General features: G+C 36.2%; 1 protein-coding gene across 1 annotated transcript in view; it reads right to left on the reverse strand.

The window, feature by feature from the left end:
• Positions 1-20,729, reverse strand: part of CATSPERB (cation channel sperm associated auxiliary subunit beta) — a 131,212-nt gene that overhangs the window by 103,894 nt on the left and 6,589 nt on the right. Inside the window, 3 exon segments of the mRNA XM_049706594.1 lie at positions 8,094-8,154; positions 12,536-12,676; positions 14,838-14,926. Coding sequence (XP_049562551.1) covers positions 8,094-8,154; positions 12,536-12,676; positions 14,838-14,926 — 291 coding nt within the window.

Raw genomic sequence — 20,729 nt, forward strand, 5'->3', positions numbered from 1 at the left:
TTGCTGCAGTGTGGTTAGTGCCTGACATAGAAGAGCGCAGTCTCCCTATGGTTCTTGTAGCCTCATACCCTCCACCTCATTATTATAGAGTTGAGTGTCCACAGTCTCTTCAGGATTCTGAACTTCTTCCCCTTTCCAGACACAGCAGATACCTACTGTTGCTCTTTGTGACCAAGTATCATGCTTATCTCAGACTACCAATTAGGGACCAAGGTATTTGGAAGTTAAAGACATCAGTTGAATCTACCTTGATAAGTCAGTATGCCAAGGTCCTTCCTCCCTTATATGCATCTCTCCTCCAATCTCTGGTTTAGATTTATGCCTTCCTCCACCATTGTGAGGCATCTGTACTTTTGTGTTAGATCGCACTCATTGATGCACTGATTTTACTTTAAAATTCACTTGTTTACTTCTATTCTGTTGCTTAATGCATTCTAAAAGTTGTCTTGGGGAAAAAAGGTAAAAGAATGAAAAATATATCTTATGCAAATACTAATCAAAAGAAAGGTGTAATGGCTATATCAGTATCTGACAAAGGAGACTTCAGATCAAGGTAATATCAAGAATAAAGAGGAAAAATACATATGATAAAGGGATCAATTCACTGAAAAGGTATGACAGCCCTAAATGTGCACATGCCTAACAGAGCTTCCAAATACATGAATCAAAAGCTGATAAAACTGCGGATTTCCCTGGCAGTCTAGTGGTTAGGATTCCGGGCTTTCACTGCATTGGTCCAGGTTCGATACCTGGTTGGGGAAATGAGATCCCACAAGCCGTGCAGCATGGCCAAAACAAACAGACAAACAAACAAAAACCTAATAAAACTAAAAGGAGAAATAAACAAATCAACAATTATAGTTGGATATTTCAACTCTCCTCTCTAAATAACTGAGTAATGAGTGAGGATATAGAAAAGCTGAATAACACTATCAACCAACTGACCCAATCCACACTTATAGAGCACTCCAGTGACAAACAGCAAAGTAAGTATTTTTTTCAAGTGCACAGGGAAGATTCACCAAATAGGCCATAAAAACCATCTTAACAAATGATCATACAAAATATGTTCTCAGAACATAATAGAATTAATCTAGAAAAATCAGTAACAGAAAGATCTGGAAAATCCCCAGATATATGGACATTTTACAACACATTTCTAAATAACCACAGGTCAAAGAGAAAGTGGCATGGGGAATTAGAAAATATTTTGAAAGAAAATGAAAACACATAAAAATTTATGAGATGCAGATAAAGCAGTGCTAAAGAGAAATATATAGTAGTAAAATATATTTAAAAAGATCTCAAATCAATTATCTGAAGCAGGGATTAAAAGATAGTACTGGCCTTACAAAGTGTCAAATAGTAAATATTTGGGGTTTTGTGGACCATGTGGTCTCTGTCTCAACACTTCAACTCTGCCATGGTAGCCAAGAAGCAGCTATAGAAAACATAAATAAATGAGCACAGCTGTGCTCCAATAAAACTTATTTACAAAAACAGGCAGCAGACCAAATTTGGTCTGCAAACTGTAGTTTGCCACCCGCTGATCTAAAGGTCCCCAACTTAAGAAACTAGAAAAAAAGGAGCAAATGAATCCCAAAGGAAGTAGAAGGATGAAACAGTGAAATCAACGAAATGAAGACCAAAAAAACAATAATCACAATCAATGAAATCTAAAGATGCTTCTTTGAAAGGATCAATAATGTTGATGAGCTTCCGCCAGATGAATCAAGAAGGAAATAAAGATGCAAACATCAATAAGATGAAATAGGGCACATCACTATAGACCCTTTAAGGTTAATAAAAGAATATCACAAAAACACCTAAGTTACAAATTCAACAATTTAGATGAAATGGAGAAGTTCCTTGAAAAATACAAACTGCCGAAAATCACTTCAGAAAAAACAGAAAACTTGAATATTCCCGTATCTATTAAGGAAATTGAATTTGTAGTTAAAATCCTTCCCACAGAGAAAACTCCATGCCCAGAAAACTCCACTGGTGAATCCCACCAAACATTTAGTGAAAAAAATACCAATTCTGCGAAAATTCTTCCATAATATAGGAGGGAACTCTTCTCAACTCATATTTATTTATGTATTTCCCTTTTTTAGAAATGAGCTTTATTTCAATGCAATTTAGATCTAAAAGCCTACATACTTACTTTGTCCTCTGACCAGGTTTACCTACCAGTCAGGATTTCAAAAACCACAAGCAAATCAAACACCTTTGAGATTATGGACAGCGCCCACCTTCGTTTCATTTTGGCAATTAAACCAGGACTCCCTTTGAAAGAAGCTTCTGTGCAAAACGCCGTTATTTCCTAGAATGAGGCTCATTGTTTTCCCATCTTGAATTCACCCACTTAAAAAGCAGATCCAGAAACCCCAGCTTTTAGAACTCAGTCCCAATATCACCACATAAGTCACTTTCATTCTAGCAATTGTATAGCTAATAGCCCCCAAATTTCCTTTATTTAACAGAGGGCTTCAAGGCAAGGCAAAATTTCTCAAAACACCCCTGTCTGCATCTGCCAACTGTTTTCCGTGGGAATCAGCAATACTTCACTCTTAAAGTCCTGGAGACGACCCCACCTGGCAAGCAGAGCCAGATCCCACCAGGAAGGAATGTAGACAAAGGGATCCTTGCTGGTCCCAGCACTGCTGTCAGACCCAGAAACAATGAACTTGTTCCTTACTCATAAACACTGTCCAATAAAGAGGCTACCATGAAACTCAGAAACTAAATTTTCTGCTCAGATTCCTGGATAAAAACGATTTTTAAAAATCTGTGTAATTCAGACCAAAAGATGATTATTTAAAAGAAAATCAAGAAATAGAAACAACTTTCTAGTAAAAGCTTGTTGGAAGACGGATTCCAATACGATTAAAACGATCTAGATAACTCCTTTTGTCTATGGAGAATGCAGTGCTATCAGCCCCTTACACGAGCCCTCCTGATACTCCTTATAGACAGCATTTCAGTTCAGAAATCAAAGTGGAAATACCTTTGAAATGAAAACAGTGATGTGGCTGGAAAACCATGTGCATCAACGTTTTCCCACCCACCACGAGCCTGGGTTTTCTGAAAAGGTCACTGGCTTGGCTTTCCCATCAAAAACATTCTTGAACTCGTAGGGAACAGAGGAATGGAGACTTGGTGTCTGAAGCGCGTGTCTTCCGGGTTCCATATCTGGGGCTCAAGAGCCAACAGCAGGATCCTGTGGGACTCATGGAAGGTTCCCCAGGGCAATGAAGATTCTAAAGTTTCTTAAGCTCAGTATGAACTCAAGTCTGGTATCACCTGTGCTGGGCTCCCTCAACTCCTGCCCAAAGCCCTGTGTGCCCTTGGTTTTCAGCTTAAAGCTGAGCACCGCCCCCAGCGTTCATCAGCAGCAGCAGCTAAGCAACTCATTTGATAAAGACAGCATTACCTGATACCGAAACGAGATAAAGGTATTACAAGAAAATAAAACTCCAGACTGATAACCCCAAGAACCCACTAGCCAAATGAGTCCAGCAATACACAAAAAGGATAATGCATTGTAACTAAGAGTTGTTTATCCTAGGATTGCAAGGCTGGTTGAGAATTCAAAAATGAATCAATGGAATTCTTCATATCATGGGATGAAAGGAGAATATCCTCATAATCATCTCAATAGATGCAGAAAGAGCATTTAACAGAATTCAACACCAATTCTTGAACTCAGCAAACTAGGAATAGAAGGGAACTTCCTTAACCTGATAAGAGGCATCTGCAAAATACTTACAGATAACATCATACTTAATGAGGAAAGGCTGAATATTCTCTCCCTAAAGTTGGAAACAAGGCAGAGATGTCCTCTCTCACCATTCCTATTCAACATTGTACTGGAGATCCCACCAGCACAATAAGGCAAAGATAAACAAGTAAGTACGTAAGTAAATACATATATAAATAAATAAAATGAATCATATTAGAATGGAAGAAATATATAAAATTATCTCTATTTCTAGATGGATGTTTATCCATGTAGAAAATCCCAAAGAATATACAAAAGACTACTAGAACTAATAAGTGAATTTAACAAAGTTGCAAGATATAAGGTCAATCTACAAAAATCAATTACATATTTACATATTATTAATGAACAATTAGAAATGAAAATATTAAAAATAACCATTTAGGGCTTCCCTGGTGGCACAGTGGTTGAGAGTCCGCCTGCCGACGCAGGGGACACGGCTTCGTGCCCTGGTCTGGGAAGATCCCACATGCCGCGGAGCGGCTAGGCCTGTGAGCCATGGCCGCTGAGCCTGTGCATCTGGAGCCTGTGCTCCGCAACGGGAGAGGCCACAACAATGAGAGGCCCACGTACCGAAAAAAAAAAACAAAAAAAACCATTTAAAGTAACATCAAACCCATGAAATACTTAGATATAAATTTCTTAAAGTATATGCAAGATCTCTATGCTGAAAACGACAAAACCCTGATGAAATAAATCAGAGGAGATGTAAATAAATGGAGAGATATACCGTGTCCATGGATTGGAAGACTCAATATTGTTAAGACGTCAGTTCCCCCTAAACTAATCTATAGATTCAATGCAATTCTGATTGAGATTTAAAAAATCACAGCAGAATTTTTTGTAGAACTAAGCAAATTGATTGTAAAATTTACATGGAGAGACAAAAGAACTAAAAGAACAAAAGAAAAAGATCAAAGTTGAAGGGTTAGTATTACTCATTATAAGCTTATTATTTATAAAGCTAAAGTAATCAAGTGTGGCATTGGTAAAGGATAGAGAGCCCAGAAATAGCAACTCAGTGGACACAAAATAGCTTTTACAACAAAGATGGTGGAATAATTGGATAACCATATTTCCCCCAAATTACCCTCAGTCCATATAATGTACAAAAACTAACTTAAATTCCGTCATAGGCCTAAATACAAAACCTAGAACCATAAACTTCTAGAATTAAATATAGGAGAACTTTTTTGTTGGTTAGGCAAAGATTTTTTAGGTACGATGCCAAAAGTACAATCGATAAAATAAAAAACTGATAAATTAGACTTCATCAAAATTAAAAACTCTAATCTACAAAGGACATTCTTAAGAGATTAAAAATACAAGCCATAGACTAGGAGAAAATATTTATAAATCATATATCTGATAAAGGAGTTGTATCCAGAACATACAATGAACTTGCAAAAGGTTTGAATAGATAATTCGCCAAATGGCAAATAAGCACAAAAAAGGTTGTTCGTTGTCATTAGTTATTAGGGAAATGCAAATTAAAACCATAATTAAATAGCACTCTACACCTATTAGAATGGCTAAATGAAAACATACATATTTATACATATTAAAATATATTTATATATAAGTATACATATATACATATTGTATAAATATACATATATGTATAAATGTATATGTATACATGTATACAAACATACACACACACTTGTATATACTAAGTGCTGGCATGGATCCAGATAACCTGGTGGTGAGAAAGCAAAATGATACTGCTACTTTGGAAAATAGTTTGATAATTTCTTATACAGTTAAACTTACACTTACCATATGAAACAGTAATCCTGCTATCTGGTATTAGCCAAATGCAACAAAAATTTGTGTTCATCACAAGAATCTGTATGAGAATGCCTATAGCAGCTTTATTCATAATTGCCAAAAACTGAAAAAATCCAAATGCCCTGCAACAACATAAACTATAGTACATCCATACAGTGGAATACTACCCAGTAAGAAAACAGAAAAAACTACAACATAGTGAATCTCAAATGAATTATGCTAAGTGAAAGTAGCCAGACTCAAAAGACTACATATTTGATGATTCCATTTATATGACTCTGGAATAAACAAAATAATAGGAACAGAAAACAGATCCGTGGTTCCTGGGGTTCACGAGACAGAGAGTTCACTACTGGTGGGGTTAATTTTATTGGATGATGGAATTGTTCTAAATCTCGATTCATGAGTACACAATTGTATACATCTGTGAAAACTTATAGAGCTAGGCACTAAAAAGGGTATATTTTACTGAATGTAAATTATACCTTATTTTAAAATGAAAAAAGAACAAATTGTGAAGTATAAATTAAGGAGGGACTCTTTTTACCTTCAACAGTTCTAGGTAGTTCAAACTTCAAACTGCCTTCACCACTTTCTAGCTATCACCAAATCTCCATATGGCTCCATAGGCCTCAGTTAAAACATTCGAAAATGGAGCTAACAATAGTAACTAACACACATGGAGTAATAAATGAATTTAGTTAGGTAAAGTGTTTAGAGTCATGCTAAAAATATAAGAATTCAGTAAATGCTACCGGCAAGTTCTACTACTATTACGATGATTATTTTGCTACCTTTGCTGTTGATGTTACGTAAACTACCCTTCCCAAGATTTTACAGATACATAATACTCAAATTCATGGCATGGCAGCAAATAAGATACGATTAAGGAGTAAAAAGTGAATGAGCAAATATGGTCTCCTTCCCCCTTAAGATTTTCTTTCATGATTTCTAGCATATTACTAACATTAGACCATTCTCTTCTATTACATTATAAGCTCAAATATATTTCTTTTTACTCAATCCAGAAGTTGTGTCAAGATAGGCAGAGATAATTTGGTCTCTTTCCATAAAATACTTAAGTTTTCAGATCACCTTTGTTCTTGCCTGGGTGATCTTTGAATCAATGCATTTCTGAAATTAAATTTTATAAATAGAAGAAGTGAAAATAACAAGTGATCTTCACTTCTTCGATTGTCAAACTAATGTCAATATTAGGCAAGCAGCTAGAACAATCCATCTTTAGACTGTACTCCCTTTTTTTTTTTTAAAGGAGTACAATCTTCAGGATGAATTCCTTGAAAAAAAATCACAAAAAGTTCCGATAGATTAATTTGAAAAAATTGAGATAAATAAAGGATAAAAATAGTGATATAATCCATGTTAGCTGTTATAAATACTGGGGCTTCTTTTGCAGTTTTTATCTTTGATGCTTCCTTATATAGAGTCTTTTCTATCCTTTCTGCCTTATTCTCACTTTCCCCCTGCCGTTTACTCTGTAGGACCCACAATTTGGTTCGTCCTTTAACATTCCCATACTTACAGGGGTTTGCCTGTATGATCCCACCATCTCACTGTCCCAATTCATCATCACCTGCTACATTTGACTGGCACACAAGTGGGTGCAGGATCAATTCTAGGCCAATTGAAGATACTCTCCTAGGGATTTGGAATTGGGCTGGCCCCTAGGAAATATATATAAAACTTTGACAGCAGTGAGGCAGCTTTAGGAAACTAGTCTGCATAAAAGGAAAAATAATTATAGATGCACAGAAAATACAGATAAGAGAAACAGGGTAAAATTATTCCCTGGGTTCTTGATGGTTCTCCATTTCTTACTTCTAATTCCTTCTTATAATCTGGCTTCACTTTTGTCTTTGGGTTCCACAACAAAAAGAAATTTAGTCTTTTTCCTTTAGCGAGGTCAGGATGGTTTCTATTTCTTGCACCTACCATATTAGAATAATATACCCTTTATCATTTTTAAACTATGGGTCTGTATCTCATGCCTGAAGATCTACTAGCTCAGTTCACTAGCTCAATACTCACACCTTCTGGAATTTGACTTTCCTGCTCTTTCCTTCTTGGTATTTACAGTAGTATATAAACTAGGCTGACACATAGCATTTAATAGTAGACCCAATAGTAAACTAATACACTACATATTACATTTTAAAATTAATGATTCCATTTCATTAAAATTAATTGGTACCTGACTTTCTCAATACTATGAATTTCAAGTTCTAGAAAATGAGTTTACTTTAACTAAAGAATAATATAAATGCTATGTATGTCAGAGCCATCTATCTATAATAAAACTGCCAGGTAAAATACAGGAAGTCCAGTTAAATTTGAATTTCAGATGAATCACTAGTTTTTAGTAAGTATGTATGTCGCAAATACCACAGGAGACATTAACATGAAATAACATAATTTTTTAACATAATAAATGTTTTTTATTTGGTAAATTTGTCAATCCAGACCCATGTGTAAAATAGTGAATTCAGATCATTCTTACCTGTATTTTTTGTAATGTTTTCTCTGGGAATATCAATCAACCAATAAACTCGATCACTGAACTTGAACAAAGAAGACAACAGAAAACAGTGTTTTACAATGTTAATAGCAACACTTATTTTGGCATATTCTACCCTATATTTTAAAAACGAGAATTAAACAAAAACATCCAATGTATATGTCCTTTACCCAGCAATTTCACTCTTGGGAATTTATCCTGCATTATACTCACATATGTGTGAAATGAAATGTGTTCAAGGATATTTTTCATCATTGTTTGTGATAGTACAAGACTGGAAATAACTAAAGTATTCATCAGGTATGTGTAAGAATATAGCCACAAAATGGAATATCATACAGCCAAGCTCAGACAGCACAAAGCTCAAGCATTACTGGCTTGATGTGTCAGAGGACAGAACCTGCTGCTGACAGAAAATTTAGGAATGTAAGAGGAAAATCCCAGGCACAAGGGAACTTTAAAAATAATGATCTAAGAGTTAAATATAAACTCTTTCCATATCCTTGGGCAACACAAGTGCAGGGGAGATCCTCAGAAGGCCATGTGAAAAAAAAAACTCAGCAGTGGAAGTTAGTAGAACTGAGCAGAGATAGCAGCTGCTGAAACCATAGGTAAGACATTTTGCAATTTGTGCCAGGGCAATTAATAGCCTTTTAGACCACCACCAACAAAAACATCAGCAAATTCTTATAAGAAAATAGCAGAATCCAGGGTTGTTACAGCTTATTATCTTCAATGTCCACTTTTCTTCCAAAAATGACAAGACATGGAAAGAAACAAGAACATGTAACTGATATTCAGGGAAAAGAAGATAAACCATAAACTGACTCAGAATGAGTTCAGATACTGATGAAGACTTCAAAGCAGCTATTACGAATATGCAAACGGATTTAAGGAAAATGTGTTAATGAGGGAATGGATAGGAAATCCAGCACCGAAATGAAAAATACAACAATAAAACGAAATGGAAATAGTGAGGCTGAAAAGTATAACTGAAATAAAATATTTACTAGATGAGTTCAATAGATTGGAGATGGCAAAAGAAAGAATAAGTGAACTTAGGGCTTCCCTAGTGGCACAGTGGTTAAGAATCCGCCTGCCAATGCAGGGGACACAGGTTCAAGCCCTGGTCCAGGAAGATCCCACATGCCATGGAGCAACTAAGTCTGTGCGCCACAACTACTGAGCCTGGATGCCACAATTACTGAAGCCTGCGTGCCTAGAGCCCATGCTCCGCAACAAGAGAAGCCACCACAGTGAGAAGCCCATGCACCGTGACGAAGAGTAGCCCCTGCTTGCCGCAACCAGAGAAAGCCCGTGCACAGCAACAAAGACCCAATGCAAATATAAAAAAATAAAATAAATGAATTTATTTAAAAAAAGAAAGAAAGAATAAGTGAACTTAGATATATAACAATTGAAATTATTCAATTTGAAAAAGGTGGAAAATGATTAAAGAAAAATAAATGGAGCCGTAGAGATCTGTGGGTCAATAAAACGTGTTCCAAAATGTGCCTAATTGGAGTCCCAGTCAGGCAAAGAGACAGAGAAAGGGGTAGAACATTTCTTTGGAGAAATAGTGGTTGAAGACTTTCCAAATTCAATCCAAGTAGCCCAGAGAACCTCTCAGGGTAAATACAAAGAGAACATCTTAAAAGCACCCAGAGAAAAATAACACATTACATACAGGGGACAATAATAAAATTAATAGCTGACTTCTCATTCAGAAACAATGGTATCAGGTGACATATTCAAAATGCAGAATGACATATTCAAAATGCTGAAAGCAAATGAAGTCACCCAGCAATTCTATATCTGACAAAATAATCATTCAAAAACTAAGGTGACCACTAAAAACTACTAGAATTTATAAATGAGTTCAGCAAGTTCAGGATATAAGATAAATATACAAAAATTAAGTGTATTTTTTATACACTTGCAAAGAACACTCTGGAAATGAGAATAAGAAAGCAATTCTCCTTACAACAGCATCACAAAGAATAAAATATTAGACATAAATTTAACAAAAGAAGTGCAGGGCTTCCCTGGTGGTGCAGTGGTTGAGAGTCCGCCTGCCAATGCAGGGGACACGGGTTCGTGCCCCAGTCTGGGAAGATCCCACATGCCGTGGAGCGGCTAGGCCCATGAGCCATGGCTGCTGAGCCTGTGCGCCCGGAGCCTGTGCTCCGTAACAGGAGAGGACACAACAGTGAGAGGCCCAAGTACTACAAAAAAAAAAAAAAAAAAAAAAAAAAGGAAGTGCAAAACTTATACTCTGAAAACTACGAAAAACTGTTGAAAGAAATTCAAGAAAATGTAAATAAATGGAAAGACAACCCATATTCATGGATTGGAAGATTACTAAAAAGGTGATACTCCCAAAACTGATCTACAGACTCAACACAATCCCTATTAGAATTGCAGCTGGGTTCTTTGTAAAAACTGACAAGTTTATCCTAAAATTCATATGGAAACTAGTGAAATTTATATGGAGGCTAGCAAAAACAATCTTGAAAAAGAAGAACAAAGATGGAGGACTCTTCCTTCTCAATTTCAAAACTTACTACAAAGCAGCAGTAACAAAACAACATGGTACTGGTACTGGAATAAGGGTAGATGTATAGATCAAAGCAATAGATTTGATAATCCAGAAATAAACCCTCACATTTAGAGTTGGTACTGGAATAAGGGTAGATGTATAGATCAAAGCAATAGATTTGATAATCCAGAAATAAACCCTCACATTTAGAGTTGATTGATTTTCAGCAAAAGTGCCAAAACAATTCAGTAGGGAAACAGTAATAGTATTTTCAACAGATGGTGCTAGGATAGCTGGATATCCACATACAAAATAATGAATGTGGACCCCCCTATCCCACACCACACACAAAATTCAACTCAAAATATATCAAAGACCTAAATGTAAAAGGTAAGACTATGAACCTCTCAGAAGAAAACATAGGGGTAAATCTCCATTACTCTGGATTAGGCAATGGATTCCTATTTATGACACTAAAAGAATAAGCAACAAAAGAAAAAATAGATACCTAAGACTTCATCAAAAACATTTTTGTGCATCAAAAGATAGTATCATGAAAATAAAAAATCCACCCACAGAATGGAAGAAAATATTTGCAAGTCATTTGTCTGATAAGGGACTTGAATTGAGAATGTATAAAGAACTTTTACAACTCAACAATAAAAAGACAACCCAATTAATAATCTATATAGATATCTTCACAAAGAAGATATTCAAATGGCCAATAAACACTGTTGAGCAATGAAAAGATGCTCAACATCATTAATCATCAGGGAAATGCAAATCAAAATATAATGAGATAGCACTTCACACCCAGTGGGATGGCTATAACAAAACAAAACAAAACAAAAAACAGAAAATAACAAGTGTTGGTGAGAATGTGGAAATTTGAACCCAAATATACTGATGATGGGTATGTAAAAGAGTCCAACCACTGTGGAAAACAGTCTGGCAGTTCCTCAGAAAGTTAAATATAGAGTTACCCTATAACCTAGCAATTCCATTTTCTACTTATATACAGAAGAGAAATAAAAAACCAAAATTTCCACACAAAAACTGTACACAGAAGTTCATAGCAGCATTATTCATAATAGCCAAAAAGTGGAGAAAACCCAAATGTTCATCAACTGATGAATGGATAAACAAAATATGGTACCAAAACAGTGGGATATTATTTGGCAATAAAAAGAAGTGAAGTACTGATACATGCTATCACATGGATGAACCTTGAAAACGTTATTCTAACCGAAAGAAGCCAGTCACAGAAGACGGCATATTATATGACTTCATTTACATGAAATGTTCAGAATAAGCAAATCTACAGAGACAGAAAGTAGATTAGTGGTTGCTTAAGACTGGGGAGTAGAAGGTAGAATGCGGAGTGATTGTCAATGGGTATGGGCTGTCTTTTGGAAGTGATGAAAGTGTTCTAAAATTAGATAGTAGTGATGGTTGCACTCTATGAATATACTAAAAACCATTTAATTGTACACTTTAAATAGGCAAATTGTATGGTATATAAATTATATCTTAATGAAGTTGTTCACCCCACACACAAAAAGGTGAAATAAAGGGGAAACAACTTCCAGAGAATTAATTGCCAGCAGACCTGCACTGTAAGAAATGCTACAAGTTCTTTATGCTGAAGACACTGGATGGCAATAAAAAGTAAAAAAAAAAAAAACCCCACATGAATCTTTTTCTTTTCTTCTCTTAATTTCTTTAAAAAATGACTTTAAAGTAAAAAGTATAACAATGTATTATTGGGTTTAAACCACATACAGATGTAATATTACTGGACTAGCTGTTTTTAAAAACACATACTAAAAGGAAGAGTATTCTTCTTGTTAATAACATACCACAAAATAAAATAAAATGTAATTACCAAAGTTAAATTAAAGTGAAAGATGCCCGTATATGTACTATTTATGATTCCCAAGCTTGGAGCAAGTCCTCCTGATGTGAACACGCTTAGAAATTCCTTTGAAGTAAGCTCAATTTCAGATTGGAAAAAACACTGGATTTTCTTCAGGAAAGAGAAAAAAAACAAGTAGTGACAATTTGATGGAGAAGAGCATATTTTACATTAATTTGAAAGTGAGGAGAAATCTATGAAAAGTAGATGCTGCTGAAGATTGCTATCTCTAGTAATTCTAGTCTTTAACTTGGAAAAAACTCTATTTTGAAAAGTACACTTTCAGAACCCATCAGCCTATTATGCCAGTGTCATCATAGGTTTCAATTCATCCTATAATAATCTTTTCTGTCATAGAAATGGTCATAGAGTTATTATGTTTAACAAACATAGACTCAAAGTCACATGCTATCACATGTAGAAATTCCTATTTTATTAAAATCATTATTTTGTGTCTAAATAAAAAAGCAAATATATAAAGCAAAACTCATTTTACTGCATTTTTATTGAATATTTCCCAGTTTTGAGAAGGTATATGAAAAGGTAGCAATCACAAATGGTGGATTTCCCTGAAAACCAATATGGATAAGAAGAGCTTCATCTAACTTAGTTCTCCTAGTAGTTAAGATCCCTCTGGGCAAGTTACCTATCTGAATTTCAGTTTCCCTATCTATAAAATGGGGAAACATGTTCATTCCAAAGATATTTACTGACCCCTTAGCATGAATCAGGCAGTGTTATAGGTGCTGGTGAAACAGAATTAAACCAAACAGGCAAAAACCCCTGACCTAATGGAACTTATTTTCTAATGGGGCTTGGCAGGGAGATAAACTCAAACCCTTTTCCTTTGTCTTCAACTTCTCCACAATTTATTGCACTTTGTTAAGATATTATATAAGCTCCCAATTCTAAGGATCCCTTTGAGTTACTCATCGTTGAGTTCTCCCATGGGTATGTGCATTGCATGTGTAAATAAACTCTGCTTTTTTTGTTTTGTTTGTTGTTTGTTTTTGTTTTTTAGGGATTTTTTGGCTGTGCCGTGAGGCTTGCAGGATCTTAGTTCTCAAACCAGGGACTCAACCTGGGTCACAGCAGTGAAAGCACTGAGTCCTAACCACTGGACTGCCAGGGAATTCCCAAACTTCATTTTTATCTCCTGCTTAATCTGTCTTTTGTCAGTTTGTTTTACAGGCTCCAGCCACTGAACCTAAGAGGGGAGGTTCAGTACTCCCCTACAGTACTTATCTTACAGAAGATTAAATGTCATAATGAACATAAAACATTTTGAAAAATGCCTGACAAACACTTTATAAATGCTAGCTATTATTTCTACTAGTACTTCTTCTAGAACTACCACATCACAACTATCCAAAAAGTAGATTATACTTCCCTTTCAAAAGGACAAAACTGAGGATCAGAGAGGTTAGGTAACCTGCCCTAGGGCACACATACCATATATGGCAGAACCAAAATTTGACCCCAGCTCTGTAGGTCTCTCTTCCTATAGAGCCCGTTCCTTTTCCATAATATTTAATCACAAATAGGAAAGACACGTGTGACTCAAAGGGCTTGCACTTCACAATAGTTGTAAATAAAAAACTAAATATACGTTTGGCATATTAAGAAGGAACCGGGAACCAAGTCAAAACAGACTTTAGGATAAATGTATTTGTCCTCATGGGGTGTTTTTCTTCGTTTTGTTATATTTATCATAGACTTTTAGACAATCTGTGCAATTTTTATTAATTTATGTTTTTGTTAGCATTTGCTGCATGACTATCTTAACAGTACATCTTATTTTGTTGTGTTTTTAAAAATTTTGCCATTATTTGAATCAAAGGAGTCAAATAATCCCCTACCCAAAATGACACCTACAATGTGGTACTTGTTATAAAAGGGAAAGATTCTTTCCCAAGGTCATGTGAGGTAACGTTCTTTCACTAACAGGCTACATCTGTCAAACTTCAGATGGACAGATCAGAACCATAAAAAATGAAGAGCATTACAGCCAGTCTTTTTAAAAAAGGGATGGAGCCATCTTAAAAAAAAAAAAAAGCAAACCACCCAGGGTGTTCAATGGCTAAATGAAATATTTTACTTGATCCAAGTGGAATGAAATAGAAAGGATAGAAAGGATTATTTATATCAAATTTCACCTCCCCAAGTCTGAAAATAGTAGAAGGTATTTGAAGAGCATACAGTGCTAATGGTTTCACCTATGCACTTAAAAGGAATATGAGGGCGTGTAGCACATGCTATTAGTGGACCTTACCAAGTCACCAGAGGAAAGATACAACTTGATTATTTCATTCTTTTGGGGGAATCCTTCGCTAGCACAAGCAAAGCGTTTCTCCGTATCACCTAAATAACACAAACATATATATATATATTTTTAGGTCACTAATGAAGAATTCCCATTAAAAGAACCATATTTTTTAAACAGAAAATATTTTTAAAGTATAAGAATTATAATTGTATATTTTAAATTCACATCACTCTAGATAAAGTTTAAATTTTCCACTTTATTTTTTCATTTTAAAGATACAATATCAGGACACTAAAAAGAAAGGTTTGACTGAGCACTAAAATAAAATATAACACATGCTAGGCTATGATACAGATTTTCAGAGGTGGCCAAAAACCAGTTCTTCACTCTTAAACTCCTCAACCTTGGTGAACATATAAAAGGGACAGAAGTTGGAGATTGGAGTGAATTTATGTTTTGATAGAGAGCTACTGATATGACTCCTCTCCCCAAAGGGTGGGAGTGTTGGGAGGAAGATCCCTCCTTCTTATCTTGTTCTAAAGTGAGTCTCTCTGGGAATTCCCTGGCAGTGCAGTGGTTAGGAATCTGCGCTTCCACTGCAGGGGGCATGGGTTTGCTCCCTGGTCAGGGAACTAAGATCCAGCATGCTGTGGCATGGCCAAAAAAATAAAATAAAATAAAATAAAAGAGTCTCTCATAGACAGCATAGAGTTGGATCATGTGTGATTATTTGTTTTTGTTTTTGATCATGTGTTTTTACCCATTCTGCCAATCTCCCAGTTTTGATTGGGAAATTTAATCCATTTGTAGTTAAAGTGATTACTGATAAGGAGAGACTTACTTCTATCATTTTGCTATTAGTTTTCTATATACCTTATAACTTTTTTGTCCTTCATTCCTGCATTACTGCCTTCTTTTGTATTTAGTTGATTTTCTTTTTGTAGTGAAACATGTAAATTCCTTTCATGTATATTTTATAGCTATTTCCTTTGTGATTACCATGGGGATTACATTTAACATCCTAATGGTATACTACCCTAATTTGAATTTATAGCAGCTTAACTCCAATAACATAGAAAAACTCTGCTCCTTTAAAGCTCCATCCCCACTCCTTTCAGTTGTTGATATCATAAAATTATACCTTTAAATATTGTGTGCCCCCAAAACAAGAACTAATAATTCTTTTGAATGCATTAGTCTCTTAAGTTATGTAGAAAACAAGATTTGGAGTTACAAACCAAAATTACAATGATAGTAACTTTTGTACTAACAATTTTTTTCTTTAGAATGTATTAGTCTCTTAAATCATGTAGAAAATAAAAAGTGGAGTTACAATCCATTGTTACAATATAATTACCCACATATTTACCTTTATTTCTCCCTACTGCTTCAAGTGACTGTCTAGTGTCCTTTCATTTCACCTTGCAGGACTCCCTTGAGCATTTTTTACATGGCAAATCTAGTGGTAACAAGCTCCCTCAGCTTTTGTTTACCTGGGAATGCCTTAATTTCTTCCTCACTCTTGAGGACAGTTTTTCCAGATATAGGATTCTTGGCTGACTGGTTTTTCTTTTAGCAATTTGAATATATCAGTCCACTGCCTTCTGGACTCCAAAGTTTCTGATAAGAAATCTGCTTATTATCTAATTGAGGATTCTTTGTGTGTGGTTATTCATTTCTCTCTTGCTGCTTTCAAGATTCTCTCTTTTTCTTTGGCTTTTGAAAGTTTGATTATAGTGTGTCTTGGTGTAGGTCTCTGTCAGTTCATCTGACTTGGAGTTTGCTTAACTTCCTGAATATATATATATATATATATTATACATATTTATGCCTTTCATCAAATTTAGGAAGTTTTTAGCCATTATTTCTTCAAATAGTCTCTCTGCTCCTTTCTCTCTCTCTTCTGCTGTTACTCCACAATGTGTGTTGGTCCACTTGATGGTTTCCCAGAGGTCTCTTACACTCTACACTTTTCTTCAACCTTTTTTCTTTCTGTTCCTGAGACTTGATAATTACAACTGTCTTACATTCAAGTTGCTGTTTTTTTCTTCTGCCTGCTTAAATCTGCCTTTGAATCCCTCTAGTGAGTTTTTCATTTCAGTTATTGTACTTTTCAGCCCCTGCATTTCTTCTTGGTTTCGTTTCAGGTTTTCTATTCCTCTATTAATACTTCCATTTTGCTCATACATTGTTTTCTTGACCTTCTCCACATCTTCTTTGGTTTTGGAAGCAACTTTAACATGGTTGTTTTAAAGTCTTTGTCTAGTAGATCTGCCATCCAATCTTTTTTCAGGATAATTTATGGTGACTTATTTTTTTCCTTTAATGGGCCATACTCTCCTGTTTCTTTGTATGTCTTATAATTTTCTGTTGAAAACTGGACAGTTGAATCTAATAGTGTGGTAACTCTGGAAATTAGATTCTCCTCATTCCCCAGGATTTGCTTTTTTTTGTTACTGTTTTTGTCTTTCGTATTTCTAAAAAATTGTTGTAGGCTGTCTCTGTATCAAGGATCAACCTCAGGTGTAAATTTAAGGTCTTCTTAGGTCTTTTATGAGCCTGTGTCTTTTTTCCCTGGGCATGTGTTGTCACTTTGTAATTTATCCCCTTAAATGCAGTTTTTTTGGTTTGTGTTTTTTTTGATAGTCTTTAATGTCTGGCTCCCAAAGAGGAAAAAAATGAAAAAGGGAGTAAAAAGGGCACTGGTCCTTTAAGTCCCTTGAAAATCTATTCAGCTGAGGGAGAAGAGTTTGCAACAATGAGGGGAGGTACAACAACAATGGCTGCCTGCCTCTTTGCACCTCTGTGATCAGAAGCAGCAGAGTACAGATTCTCAATATTTGGAAGACAGGGTCCTTTTTGCCCATCCTAGCTTCTGCAAGTTGTGTGTGACTGCTCCAGTAACACGTGCACAGCTGCATGCCATGAGGTTGAGGGTGGGGCATGGGTAGTTTCTACTGTGATAAGAGTTGACAATGACTGAAATTAACTGCAACTTACTGTCCAAGCCTTCCCCTAGAAGTTCTAAGCCTTCAGCAGACTCCAGAGTTCCAAAAAAGTTGTATCAGACAGATTCGGCCAGTGCAGTTGTTGTCCAGTTGGGGAGGCAGATTTCTTGTGCTTCTCACTCTGCCATCTTCCCAGAATCCTCTATCCCTTCTCCTTATCTTGAGTTTGAGGAAAGAGGCTGTGATGGGACCACTCATCAATGTCATATGTATTCCTCTAATCTGGGGCATAAATTCAGACTCCTTCTTGGAAAAAGGCAGGACTTGATTTGATGAAGAGGATAGGCCCTATCCCTTGCTAGACCTGTATAGCTATTTTCACAAGAATCCTACTAAGTCATCTTAGAGAGAAACGCCCCCCATCCTTTTTTTAAAATTTATTTAATTAATTTATTTATTTATTGTGGCTGCATTGGGTCTTTTGTTGCTGCACACGGGCTTTCTCTAGTTGCGGTGAGCAGGGGCTACTCCTCGTTGCTGTGTGCAAGCTTCTTATTGTGGTGGCTTCTCTTGTTGCAGGCTTCAGTAGTTGTGGCTCACAGGCTCTAGAGCACAGGCTTAGTAGTTGTGGCGCACAGGCTTAGCTGCTCCGCAGCATGTGGGATCTTCCCAGACCAGGGCTCGAACCCGTGTATGCTGCATTGGCAGACGGATTCTTCACTGCACCACCAAGGGAAGCCCGCCCCATCCTTGATATCTAACCACTCTCAATATCTACTCAAATTCCTCATCCCCTACCATCCACCCAAATGGTCATGCTGGCCTGCCCTCAGCAAGAATACTGTTTGGTTAGCTGAGCAAGAATCCTCCCTACTCTTGATGTCTCCTCTTAGTAATTTTCCATACAAAGACACAATTTCCCCCACAATGAACCTGCTCCTTGGCTATAAATTCCCACTTGCCTATGTTGTATTTGGAATTGAGACTAGTTCTATACTGAGATCTTTTTTCCTCAATTGCAACAGTCCCTGAAAAAATTGTAGTTTTACAGCTTTAAATATTGTCCAGCTCTGGTTTTCTATGTCTCAATGAAGTTGAAGCCAGATGCTGCAAAAGTACTGAAGGACATCAGACGTAAGGCTAGATGAAGGGTGACTACAAGCATCTTTTGTAACAAACATGGGTTTTGGTGGTATACAATGGCAAAGTACTTCTTAAAAAACTGTCTAAAGATGAGTTAGGGATATTTTTATATTACTTTTTAAAAAGTGTTTTAAATTTTCTGACCCTTTTTTTTTAAACATCTTTATTGGAGTATAATTGCCTTACATTGTTGCATTAGTTGTTGCTGTATAACAAAGTAAATCAGCTATACCTATACATATATGCCCGTATCCCCTCCCTCTTGCATCTCCCTCCCACCCTCCCTATCCCACCCCTCTAGTTGGTCACAAAGCAACAAACTGATCTCCCTGTGCTATGTGGCTGCTTCCCACTAGCTACCTATTTTACATTTGGTAGTGTATATATGTCAGTGTCACTCTCTCACTTCGTCTCAGCTTACCCTTCCCCCTCCCCATGTCCTCAAGTCCATTCTCTATGTCTGCATCTTTATTCCTGTCCTGCCCCTAGGTTCTTCAGAACCTTTTTCTTTTTTTTAGATTCCATACATATGTGTTAGCCTACGGTATCTGTTTCTCTTTCTGACTTCCTTCACTCCTCTGTATGACAGACTATATTCCATTGACAGTAATATTCCATTGTATATATGTGCCACATCCTCTTTATCCATTCATCTGTTGATGGACACTTAGGTTGCTTCCATGTCCTGGCTATTGTAAATAGAGCTGCAGTGAACATTGTGGTACATGACTCTTTTTGAATTTTGGTTTTCTCAGGGTATATGCCCAGTAGTGGGATTGCTGGGTCATATGGTAGTTCTATTTGTAGTTTTTTAAGGAACCTCCATACTGTTCTCCATAGTGGCTGAACCAATTCACATTCCCACCAGCAGTGCAAGAGTGTTCCCTTTTCTCCACACCCTCTCCAGCATTTATTGTTTCTAGATTTTTTGATGATGGCCATTCTGACTGGTGTGAGATGATATCTCATTGTAGTTTTGATTTGCATTTCTCTAATGATTAATGATGTTGAGCATTCTTTCATGTGTTTGTTGGCAGTCTGTATATCTTCTTTGGAGAAATGTCTGTTTAGGTCTTCTGCCCATTTTTGGATTGGGTTGCTTGTTTTTTTGTTATTGAGCTGCATGAGCTTCTTGTAAATTTTTGAGATTAATCCTTTGTCAGTTGCTTCATTTGCAAATATTTTCTCCCATTCTGAGGGTTGTCTTTTGGTCTTGTTTATGTTTTCCTTTGCTGTGCAAAAGCTTTGAAGTTTCATTAGGTCCCATTTGTTTATTTTTGTTTTTATTTCCATTACTCTAGGAGGTGGGTCAGAAAGGATCTTGCTGTGATTTATGTCATAGAGTGTTCTGCCTATGTTTTCCTCTAAGAGTTTGATAGTTTCTGGCCTTACATTTAGGTCTCTAATCCATTTTGAGCTTATTTTTGTGTATGCTGTTAGGGAGTGATCTAATCTCATACTTTTACATGTACCTGTCCAGTTTTACCAGCACCACTTATTGAAGAGGCTGTCCTTTCTCCACTGTACATTCCTGCCACCTTTATCAAAGATAAGGTGACCATAGGTGCATGGGTGTATCTCTGGGCTTTCTATCCTGTTCCATTGATCTATATGTCTGTTTTTGTGCCAGTACCATACTGTCTTGATTACTGTAGCTTTGTAGTATAGTCTGAAGTCAGGGAGCCTGAATCCTCCAACTCCATCTTTCTTTCTCAAGATTGCTTTGGCTATTTGGGGTCTTTTGTGTTTCCATACAAATTGTGCAATTTTTTGTTCTAGTTCTGTGAAAAATGCCATTGGTAGTTTG

Source organism: Orcinus orca, chromosome 2, assembly GCF_937001465.1.
Source record: "Orcinus orca chromosome 2, mOrcOrc1.1, whole genome shotgun sequence".
Lineage (NCBI taxonomy): Eukaryota > Metazoa > Chordata > Mammalia > Artiodactyla > Delphinidae > Orcinus > Orcinus orca.